General features: G+C 39.0%; 1 protein-coding gene across 1 annotated transcript in view; it reads right to left on the bottom strand.

Annotated features, from left to right (window-relative positions):
* The window catches only part of LOC114143237 (neural-cadherin), a 316,981-nt gene that overhangs the window by 210,687 nt on the left and 93,946 nt on the right, over positions 1-12,348 (bottom strand). The window contains exons 3-4 of the mRNA XM_028015094.1: positions 10,241-10,466; positions 2,939-3,143 (exon numbers count right to left, since the gene is read on the bottom strand). Coding sequence (XP_027870895.1) covers positions 2,939-3,143; positions 10,241-10,466 — 431 coding nt within the window. The remainder of the gene's footprint in view (positions 1-2,938; positions 3,144-10,240; positions 10,467-12,348) is intronic.

Below are 12,348 nucleotides of genomic sequence, written 5' to 3'. Positions count from 1 at the left end.
GAAGGAAACCAACATCATGAAACAAAAAAAAAAACTCTGACCTGATTGAGCAGAGTTAGCTTAACAAACCACTAACTTTGCTTCATAGTGCAGGCCCCTAGGCAGCTTATAGTGAGTGAACTGATCAAGAAGTCTACATACCAAAATATAGGGCAATCCGTCAGACAGCTGAAAAGTCATTTCAATCTGGGTCATGCACAAATTAAAGCAAAGTCACGATCAATTACTTCCAGCTACTGTAGCTACAAGCTGTTCTAAAAATGTCTGAAAACGCTTCAGACGTATTTAGTTTTTCGTACATTGCGTTTGCCTTTTGAGTAGCTGTAAATTTTAAAGGTAGGATTCCACGGGTTCTACCACTCTGGCAGCGGGTTTACTGCACATCTCGGTTTGTACATTTATGAGGGAAGACTTAAAGATTATCAAACATCTATAGGCTTCACCCGTAGCCACCTGTGACTCCAGAAGAAAGAGAAACACCATGACATACAACAAATACATGCACTCAGGTGATCTTCATTCCAGTCATTGTGAGAATATGAGCACCAATCGGCTGGACCTCTGTTGAAATAGGTCAGTTACAAAAGGGGGTAAATATCTGCGCAATCACTTATTTTATGTTACATCTTTTGATTGAATCGTCATTCATTTTGGTAAAAATCTGTTGCCACTTTGAAATGAAATCCTTTTCTGGTCATTTGTTTTTGTAAGAAACAAAAGCCACATTTTGTTGATCATGATTTATAGGTAGTTAAGTAGAAAATGTTATGAATCCCTTTGGGATTTTCCCTCAGGGAAATTGTCATCTCCATCTATAACACAGCCCTCTTACACATATATAAAAACACTTACAATTTTAAAAACAAGGAATATTTTTATACACACTGTATGTGAGATTAAAGCAACTAAAACAAGCAAAGCTAAAACTAAAGTGGATGAGAAAAAGGATTCATGTTCCAGTAATAAATCTGTGTAATTGAGGCAAGTCTTGTTTTTTTCTTATGCTTAAAAGAACGTTGAGACAAGCAGAGCCGTCTTGACAGAAAAATGGAAGATTCAACAGGATTAGGATGTTATAAACGCCAAAAGAAAAGAGCTCACACACACCCTACCTAAGGCTTCCTTTTCTTTTCACCTGTCTAGTGATTTCTCACCTCTGACTTCACTTCTCCTTCCCTAATCCATCATTTTTCACTCTCCCACTCTGCCTCCACACAGGCGTCTCAATCTCCGTTGGCCACAGAGTCCCAGAGTGGAGCAGCTGAGGACAGATCGGTTCAGCAGGACATGTTTTAGCCCGAGGCCAGAGTAATGATGGAAACCAGACCAGATGCCTCAACGCCTGCAGCACTCAGCCTCTGTTGTGCCTTACATCCTGACAACATGAGGAAGTCATTGGGAGTCCCACAGCTGTCATTCCCAGTCAGACAAATCTGTTAGGGCTTCAGTGATGAAAGGGTTTACACTTTTTAAGTGGACACATGCAGTTATTTCCCAAGTTTTACAATGAAAGTGACGCCCGAGAGCTGTTGGGTTCTACATTGTCTTTACTTTTGTTTTGGAAAAAATAAAAAAAACAGTTGTCAACTACTGGCAAGAAACCCAGTTTCCCACAGGCTGCTGTTGCTGCTTCTGTCTGCTGACATCTCACATTTGACATAATTGGATGCTGATCTTGTCTAAGCAAACTTTTTTTTTAATGTCAAACTCTAAAATGGTAAAACCTACCAGCAAACATAAACTGACATCCAACACTTTCTAAAGGTCAGTTACAGTTTTCTTCTCCTTTCCTGTTTTTATTTGTGTTTTTTTTACCACACTGGCTCTTTTTATTACTGTAAAATCTAATATGAACCAACCAGCACACAACAGCTCACAGTTTGTTGAAAAATAGCATACTTAAGGAAGGAAGAATACAATACATTGAAATTAGAAATAGTACAATGCAACAATAAGAAAGCTATCAGAAACTGTGGTTATCAATCATTCCAGAGTTCAAGTATATTGTGATTCAAGTGGGGATCCTACAGAGGCAATCATCCAGCATAACAATATAATCACCTGCCAGTTTTACTTTCCCTTTCGCTCCAAAAAACAGTCCTGATTCGCTAAGACATTGGGCTCCATTAGAGCTGTGATGTGCCGTGTGGCATCTGGGGCTAAGATTTCAGCAACAGATCATTTCAGCTCTACCTCAGATCCAAGGTAGGGCCTCCATGGATCTGAGCTGGTTATCCCACATAGTCCGGAGACTGCTGATTGGATTGACATGTGGACAATTCAGAAGCAAAATCAAAATCTCAACAGCCTGGTATCCTGAAGGTTGGTTAGTCACCAAGAAAGCTGAATGGTGAAATTCATCTGAAACAAATGGTTTAGGTTGTAAGTGGTATGCATCAAAATAACATTCGGATGCAGTGGCGGGGACATATTTTCACTAATGTGCTAACAGCAGAGCTAATTTTGCGTTTAGCGCATTTGTTAGCTTTGAAAACATTTATGCTCTTTGTTTGAAATGGGTGAAAATTAATTTCAAAAGCATATTGACACCCTCCAATGTGATATATTTATAATGTGAGACTGTTCTCTTGTCTGCCAAATTAATTATACTGATAGAACCTTCTTTGGGAGTTCACCAACCTCTTGCACTAATTCACAATGTTCTCTAAATATATGATTAGCCTAAAATCTAGTAGATCATAGAAAGCAGAAGGGTCTGCAATAATCTCAGCCATCCATCATTAGCTGCCTACAGATAAGGATTTAAAGAGCCGTCAGTCTCTGACCCCCATATTACACTTACACACACACGTACACACACTTTTGGGAAGACTGATGACACAATCTTGCAGAGTCAGAAAGTGGCACTCTGAAGACCATGCAGTCGCTGCATTTAACAATGGGAGCGTGACTTTGAATTCACATCAGACTGACAAACCTCCGCTGCACTGCTCATGCTGTCCTGGCCCTCGCTGGCCCGCACCAGAAGCAAGTAACGATGTTGGTCACTCTCGTAATCGATGGTGCGGGTCAGGCTGATTTCGCCCGTGTCTGCCGAGATGGAGAACAGACTGCTGGGATTGATGAGGAGGCTGTAGCTGATTGGTTTCTTTTGGAAGGACACAGCAGGTGTCACCAGAAACCTGGGGAAACAGAAGGAGAGAGAGAGCTGGTAATCTATTCCTGCAAAGAGATTTTTATAGAGCAAAATATAAACAAATATTCCAATAACCAGTGAACTGTCGGGCCTCAGTGACATACGGCCGCGAGAAGCCAAACGTACACTAGCAGAAACATTTTGCTCAAAAAATGTTTATTGGAACAATATTTAAAGTACATTCAATTCAATTCAGAAATACTTTATCCCAAAGAGAAACTAAAAGTTGTCATAACTTCTATCATCCAAGTATCTTTCAAAAGTTATGGATGGTGATGATGTGGACAAGAAGGATCACCAGTTTCCCAACAAGTCTGAAGAAGACTCCAACTGAAAACACTGTTGACAGTCACATGACCACGATGACATGCTAACAGCAACAGAGACAAAACTCCACAGTGTCATTTCCTGCATGATATCATCAGTTGTTGGCAATCACTGCTAATCGAACTCATTCGCTTTTGTCGCTCCTTTTTCAATCTCTATCTGGTAGCATGGTTAGGAATCTGAGCAGAGAGACGATGGAGTCAGGAATATGATATTTATCCTTTATGGTCGCTAGAAGACATGGCTTGAAATTCCTCCTTCCCTTTCTGCTTTTTTCTCCTTCTCTGAATCTACGAAACCTCCTTTTCAACTTCTCTGGGTGAGGAACCTTAGCAGTGTTTCCTTTTGCTTGTTTCATGTTTTTCTTATGTGCCCTGCCTGACAGTGTAGCAATCAGAATTGTTGTCTTACACAATCTTGTAAGACAAGAGAGGCCTAACAGGTTTAGGTTTGGCCTTAAGGGATGTTGTTGATGACGTTTTTTTTTTGCTTTTTTTCTTTTCACTCGACTTGCTTTAATGAGCAACGATGAAAGTTATTCTGCAAAAGAAAACATCGGTACATTTTTTTGGTACAAGTACTTTTTTTTTTCCTTTTGTGTTGAGTCACTAATTTTCAAGCAATCAAGCATATTGTTTTCTTAGAGCACTCTTTTTTTGGGGGCCAAGGTGAAACTTTAAAAAAAGGCTTAGGTCAGTCTTCCTCAAACTTTTTAAAGATAAAATGTTAAATGGGAAACACACCATTTAACAAACGCTCACGGCCACATAATTTGAAATTTCCCTGGAAATAACACAATATGAATTGACAATATTAGTCTCTGCCCTGCGATAGACTGGTGACCTGTCCAGGGTGACCCAGGCACCAGCACCTCTCCAGACCGCAATGGGTTAAGGGGGTAAGAGAATGGATGGATGAATAGTCTCTTAACGCATTGTCTGTGTTCCTCTAAGGACGGCGCTGCAAATGTGACTGGCCACAATAAAACCATGAACACGTCTAATCGGGGCGTTTTCAGTCATTTACTAATTCTGAAAGTATGGATTCTAAGCTTTCCATTGATGAAAAAGGCCCAACTTTAAGGCGTTAAATTACAAAGTCAAATTTCTTATTTGACTTTATCATATTTGACATATGCAGCATTTTCTTATCGTAACTGAAGGTAACATAGTTACTTGATTGTGCTATAAAATGGCGCTATGTGTCTGGAATTTGCATAGTACTGCCCCTTTCAAAAAATTAGAAACATCAAAGCTGTTAATTTGTTTTTAATTAAAAATGTAAAATAAATAAAAACATCCAGTAACATGGATAACCAGGTTATTGCAGTAAAAGAAGCACCTTTTACTATGTTTCACTTCTTGAGTTCACATTTAGCCAAAACCTGAATCTGTGGAACGTGAAGTAAAATTCAGCTGTTCTCGTAGGATTCATTCACCGCTGTGACTGTGGCTCAGTAGGAAGAATAGTCGTCTTGCAGTTTAAAGGTTGCGTGTTTGATTCCACCTTCCTCCTGACCTGTCAGTGTGGCCTTGAGCAAGGCACTTACTACCAAGTTACCTGCCCATCTGTGTGTTGGTGAATGTGTGTGTGATTGAGTAAATGTGCAGCTAGAGTGTTTGGCTTGACTAAAAAATGTGGTTGTTGTCCGCTCACTTGCTCCGTTTAACAGCCTCAGTGGGAACGAGATGCCATCCCACAGCAGTGTGTGACCAAGCTGGTGACTAACAGTTCTCCCACACACTGGTGTGGCCCATTTGTTAAACAAATTAATAGCTACATTTCCAAAACTTCAATTATCCAACCAAATAAACACCAAACAAAAGTCTACAGCAGGATAAGTCATTTGGCACTGGTGGAGAGGATTCGGCAGGTTTTTCATGGACGCAGCACAAATACTTAAATCTGCTGCTCAACTCACACATTTTTTTAACAAATATGGCAACGTTTAGAAGGAATTACACAAGCTTTCCAACAGAAGAAGATTTATTGCCAAGAAACAAAGAAAATATCAACAAAACACAAATGTTCTTATCTTCATTTTTTTTTTTTTTTTACTTTTGATAAATTTATTAAGGGAACTGTGTTTGAAAGTTTTTAGACAAATTTTTTAGACTATTTTTATTATACTCCAGTTTTATCTTTAAAAAGATCTTGTCTACTTTAATGTTGGAAAGGATCGGCACATCAAAGAGGGAAGTAACCAGCACAGGAGAACAGAAATGATCCAAACATTATTTCATCAGTGTGTGTAAGAAAATTACACGCCTCAAGTTTTTGACCATTTCCCTCCAGTTTTACCTTCTTTTAGGGTTTGGACAACATTCTACCTGCCTTTACATGTTTTTCTCTGTATCTCTAATTTCTCTGAGAACTACAGAGTCTAATGTTGAACAAACTGGGATGCCCACTCCTGGGCAGATAAGGAAACCAGCTCGTAATAAAGGGTTCAAGAAGATTCTTTCCCTCTGCAGAATAATGGAACGTATTACTTTGGAATTAAAGGTACAACTCTAGATTTATGAGCGGCTGCAGTTACTTCTTGCTAATGCCACTGAGCAAAACACCTAACCCATCAGAATGCTGTTAACCTGATGCTCCTTTCTATCAGGCTGTATCTCACCACACCTGCATTTAATGTATTTGCAGAGCTTTTTTTTTTTTTTATGGCATTTTGCTATTTTTTAGATAATATATTATAGTCATTCCAGTTTTACACTTTATTTATACCGGCTGCATAAATGTAAAAAAATAAAAATATGCTGCACTTTCCAAAACTGCCAGGACATTTTTTTTTAAATGAAACTATTTGTTTTATGAATCTCAATCATGTCTAAAACTATTGTATACAAAATGGAGAGTCACCTGGAGAGACATGAAGCCACAAGTTAGCTTAACCACATACCCAGTGGCTAGACCTATATTTTGCTTTTCAAATACGTTTTGCTCATTTTAACTTTTCTATTATATTTTTGAGCCAGTTTTGCACTACGTTTTGTGGTCTGGCATTCTGCTGCCAACAGAATGTCATTGTACTGCCTTTAAGTGGTAAATTTAAAAAGTGAGTATTTCAAATAACCAATATTACCCTTATGGAGGCGACATTTAATCTAAGGCAGTTTATTGTTTTTATAAGCAATACATTCAATTTAAAGCCTCCATGAAATCCCAAACAAAGGTTTTATGTTTATGACAGAACTTAAACAGTACAGAGATAAAATACCGATGTTGAGTTTTCAGACAAAAACACTGTAGCTCTGGTTTTCCGAGAAGAAACTCGGCTGTTGCATCTCCTACTGGCTCCTATTTTTAGTCTTCTGAAAATCCAGCTTGTGAAGAGAAATTTCTAATAATTGTGTGTTTTTCAAAACAGACCAGGGGAGTTAGAAGTGTGAGCTGTAAAGACATCATAAGGCACAAAATGCGACGGATTGATGACTGAGGCTATTCTCCTCCACAGTCGCAGCAAGAGAATGAGCGCTGCACATCTGCACCATGTGCACGACTGGCTAATGAGAAACGTAAAAAAAAGGTTAAAAAAAAAAGCAAAGAGAAATGCATGTTGCAGCATATTCTTATTGGTGACTCGCCTCACTTAGCAGAAAGAGACTTTCTGCTCACAACCAGCCACAGAAACTGTTTGGATAACAAAAATGAATCTACAGTTGAAACCAGACCATTTAGAAATCCAAACTGGGTCTTCAAACACTAATTAAGAATTGGAAAATGAATTGTTCTGTTGAAAGGAGGCCAAAGTCAGGTAGACCAACAAAAATATGGTCAGGGTCAAAAAATAAATGAAATACACACAAACACACGGGGCTTTCTAAAAAGAATTGTTGTGCAGCTGTTTGAAGGGGCACAAGAAGGAGACACTGGGGGAAAATGGGCTACATGGTTGAGTCGCTAGCAGAAAGCTGTTACTAAGCCAAACAGCACAGAAACAAGCCTAAAAATGTCTGGAGCAATGAGACCAAAACAGAACTTTATGGCCACGATCATCAACGTTACATGTGGAGAGGTGTCAACAATGCATCTGAAAAGAATCAAATCAGTGATAAGATAAAAGCTGCCTGTTGTCAGAAAATACTGGAGAAAGACTTAAAGAGGCAGTATTGTGTATTTTCCAGGCACATAGTGCCATTTTATAGCTCACTCATATAACTAGGTTACCTTCAATGGCAATAAAAATATTGTATAAATCAAAAATAACTTAAAAAAAATTTGACTTTGCAATTTAACACCTTGAAATTAGGTATTTGTCTCTTTAAGAAGATCTGTCTAGATCCAACACTCCACGTTCAGCACATTATCACAACAACGCTCCTCCATAATGCCATTTACAATTGTTCTCAGCGATAGACTGAGAACAATATCCTATGATGAGCTCAGAAGAATTATGTGAGCAAGTGTTTAGGCACTCCCGAATTGTTGCCATGGCAGATTCAAAGATTCCCCAAACATAAATAAAAAAAAACAAACATTTTTTTAATAAGCAAATAACATTATAACATGACATACAGCTCAAAAAAGGTCAAATTTACACAATGCCCCTGTTCAAATAGAGCTGACACTTGGAAACTTCAACATGAAGTCAACCAACGCCATTGGCAACATGAAGTGAAGGTTCTGGTGCGGTCTTCTCACTCTTAAGACCGCTGCTTCACTGAGCCACTTTAGGAAGATCTCAAACATGCAGTTCATGCAAGATCCTGCAAGAATTTACAAGAACTGGTGACCTTTTGGACCAACATTCATACTGAAGTGGGCTAATAGACAGATGTATTTTGCAAACTTCTACATCATTTTATTTGCATCACTAAACATGAGTGACAGAAGGGATTTTGTACCTTTTAATAAGTTAATTGTGGAATATGTAATCTGATCCTAACCTTAGCAATTCTCCCTGATCTGACTGCTCAGATTATTATCATCTTTTTTTTAATTTTATTTTATTTTTGCTGTTCACCAGGAAATGGTTTGCTAAGTTAGTGAAGTTGCAACAACAGCATGAACACATAATGAGATCACAAGACACTGATATTTCACACTGTGAATTTAACTGAATTAAATGTGCGACTTTGCAAATCTAACCGCGAGAATCGGTTATTGGTTTCATGCTAGCCTAGTTTAACACTTCTTATTGGAAGCACGTTGTGTTAGAAAAGATGAAAAATGCCGTTGAAAGCATGGTAAACAGTGACACTGCAGTGGGGTAAAGAGCTTCTAGTATTTCATCGCAGTGCAGAATATTACACCGCTGTTACATATAAACACTAGAAAACATGAAAAAATTAGGTGTCAAACTTTTGTAACCAGGACAGAAGGAAGCTTAAATCTGCTCCATCAGTGGACTTACTGGCAGTTCATTTTTATCATTCCTTTATTTAATCAGGTAAACCCCATTGAGATCTAGATCTCATTGTCAAGGGGGACCTGAAACAAACTTCACTCCCCGTCGGGGAATCGAATCCCGGTCTCCCGCGTGACAGGCGGGGATACTCACCACTATACTAACGAGGAGAACATATGCTGTGGAAAGTTATACTCTGCAGCATGTTGATTATGTGGCAGTCTGACATTAAACTGAGTAAAATGAACCTTGAAAAGTCGACACAGGCCATAAAGAATAACTCACAGCATTTGCACTTTGGAACGAATGTTATTTGAATTCCTTTAAGACTTAAAGTGACTGTGTTACTGTATTGTGGGTATTGTGGGATATTGTGTTACTGTGTGCCCAACTCTTGAGTTTAATGACAGAAGCCAATAAAAAGCATTCACAGCGCATTAAAGTTTGTTTTAGTCATCCATATATCTGGCTTTACGACGGGAGTATTAAATTGAATAAGAATAATCCCTCCTCCATCTGCTGATCCAAACAAGGCTGCTGTGCAAACTAAAAAAAAAATAAAATAAATAAAAAAACAGAAGAAAATCTCCATATGCCTCATCACCAGTGGTTTGTTTACTGGGCCTATGTCTGCCACATCTGTTTGTGTTAGATTAAGGCTCTTTCATGGCTGCTGGAGAGAATCTGCTGCCATTCTGGCGCATCTGTGTCCAAGCAGGTGCCTTGGATTACACGTGAACCGACGCTGATGGATCGGTGGGTCATGTCATGGTTTAGGGAAATATGTAAAGCTCCTAATTTGGCCTTATTAAGGCAGATGTGTTTTTTTTTTTTTTTTGTCTCTTCTTCACTCCTCACATATTTCAGAAACAACTAGTTTGTTCCATTAACTAGTTGCTGCATTGTTCAAATACAGTCCCGATTTTATGATGGCTGCATTGTCTAAAAACAAGTTTAACATTTCTTTCTGTCAAACTGAAAATTTCTAATATCCTAAGATTATAAAATAACAATGAAAGTGTGGATTTTTGCAAAATAGGTTATCAGCAGACTCCTGTAAAATTGAAGGGACTCCTCTCATTGGAACACAAACATTTCCAATTAAAGGAGGCACATTATGTTGTTTCCAATGGCGCAAACCACAAAGAAGAAGACGACAGGAAGTAGTTGGAAGATGATGGCACAGGCATGTTTTTAATGACCCATCACATGAACAAACTTATTCATGTGTGATTTTAATTGTGATTTTTATTAAATGAAAACACTGCAATTGCATTTTTTTTTTTTTTTGACATCAGCAGAACATTGACAAAGTTTTGTGCACATTGGTAATAGAAACGCAGCTATAAATACTTTTGCAAGGCCCTGGTTTATAATAACAGAGAGCTGGTGTGGGAACTCACGGCTGTCCTTCCGGCGTGTTTTCCGGTATAGCGATGACGAAGGAGGCATTAGTAAACTGCGGTGGCCGAGCTCCGGCCACCACGGATATGATGGCAGGGGCACTGCGGCTGCCCAGCCCGTCGGCTGCCACCACCGTCAGCAGGTACTCTCTGTCACGCTGCAGAGGAAGCCCCGTCGTCCGTATCTGGCCACTCTTCCTGTCCACTTCAAATCGACCGTCGCCACCTGCACATGAATTGATGGACAAGACATTGAAAATCGGAGCAACCGAGGTAAAGTGCCATGATGGACCGCTCTGCAGAGTCGTTTCTCATGCACCGTTGGACATTACAGGTGACAGGCGGCTTCATTTTGCCTCTGTAACATACAGTTCAAATGGTTCAGGTTAAATCCTGCTAAAATCCACCATCTGCTGGTAAAAAGTTGTATTGCATTCACCCTAGAAAGAGCGGGGTATTATGGGTAATCCTCGGAGCCATGAGGATCATTGACGAAGTAACGTGTCTCCGATATGTGATAAAGAAATATCATTTATGCATTTTATAAAATATGTTTGTGGTTTTCGTTTTTGCATATTATTGAAATATGTTTAATCCAAGTCACGCTAGTTCTGCTATTATATCGTTTTTGTCGCGTTTTAGAAACGTTTAGTTCGTGAGAAAGTGTGGTGGGAATTTCCCACGCGGTCACGCTGTGGTTTATGCCAGAGACTGACCTTACCTCGATGCCCATTGTGTGAAATGCAGGCACTTTTTATCAAATCTCTTGTAGCAGATGGTTAACATAAGGCTGAGTTTTATATTAACAGTTTTATATAAAGATATGGTTCATTTATGTTTTTGCATTGTTCCAAGATGCAAGTTTATATAAACTAAAATATAAAAATGGCTTCCAGTCAATAAAATGTCAGCATTGTATTTTATTTTCCAGAGCATCTTAATTATTTGCCTTCCTTTCTTTGAAAAGGACACTCACTGGTTGTTCCTTTACTGTAAACAAAATCCACTATGCGATCACTGTAATTTTCAATGATTTTATTGTGGCTACAGTATTATGGGTAATCCTCAGAGCCATGGGGATCATTGACGAGGAGCTTGTTTTGTGCCAGAGGCTGACCTTACCTCGATGCCCATTGTGTGAAATGCAGATGGGGAATTAAAGAAAAACAACTGATGCCAGCTTGAGCTCCTTGTCATTCATTGCCACACCAAGAGAAGCCACCAGATCCACATAGGTCACACCTCCACCTGGATGCTACAGAACCTGAATATGAAGCTTCGGAGCAACTACTTGCTAAAGCATTTTAATCGAGAAGTCTACCACCATAGTAGCTAATCTGGCCCTCCACCAGCACAGGGCCGGGTTGCTGCTGAACATCCTCTGATTCTGTGACAGCTCATGGGTCCTTCCGTCATTTCTGACTTGTGGACTGTTTGAGAACACACTGACATACGCAGGACTTTAAAACGTTGTCAGTGAGCAGAGCTGCCAACTCTAACCCATTCAGCAGGAGAACCGTTTTGTCACACACTGAAAAACGTCCACATCGGATAAGCCGCAGAGAAAACCCCTACACTACCGACGTCTGTGTGTTTTCCTAACTTCTTTGGAAATATGGATATTCAATATCAATTTCAACACTGAGAAATATACAAACAATATACAGCTAAACCCAAAATTACTTCCAACCCTGGCAGATTTAGATTCAGAATTATTCAATAAAGATGTTTGTTTCTGATAGAGAAGTAAGAAGAGCCATTTCTCTATGGCTTTATTATCTCAGAAGATAAAGAGTATTGGTTTTTGGAAAAAAGGAGGATTTCTTTTTACTTTTTATTAAAAATGACAGCTCAAAAATGATGCAGCAAATAACATTTGTTCTACACCCACAATGCATCACTGTAGAACTATGGTTTAAAATCTGCTCATGTTCTGCAGGCTTTCTAACCAAAGTGGTGGTTAATAAGGTAAAATCAGCAACAGAGTAAGCAACACTTAACAACTATGAAACTGGAACCATGGGTGGAAGGTCTTGTCAGCTGTTGGTTTGCTTTGAGTTATTTTGGGTTTTATTTATTGATTTATTAATTCTAGTTGTTATTATTCT

The sequence above is a fragment of the Xiphophorus couchianus genome, chromosome 4 (genome assembly GCF_001444195.1).
Source record: "Xiphophorus couchianus chromosome 4, X_couchianus-1.0, whole genome shotgun sequence".
Classification (NCBI taxonomy): domain Eukaryota; kingdom Metazoa; phylum Chordata; class Actinopteri; order Cyprinodontiformes; family Poeciliidae; genus Xiphophorus; species Xiphophorus couchianus.
The sequence above is the reverse complement of the archived record's forward strand: the minus strand, read 5'-3'. Positions and strand labels throughout refer to the sequence as shown.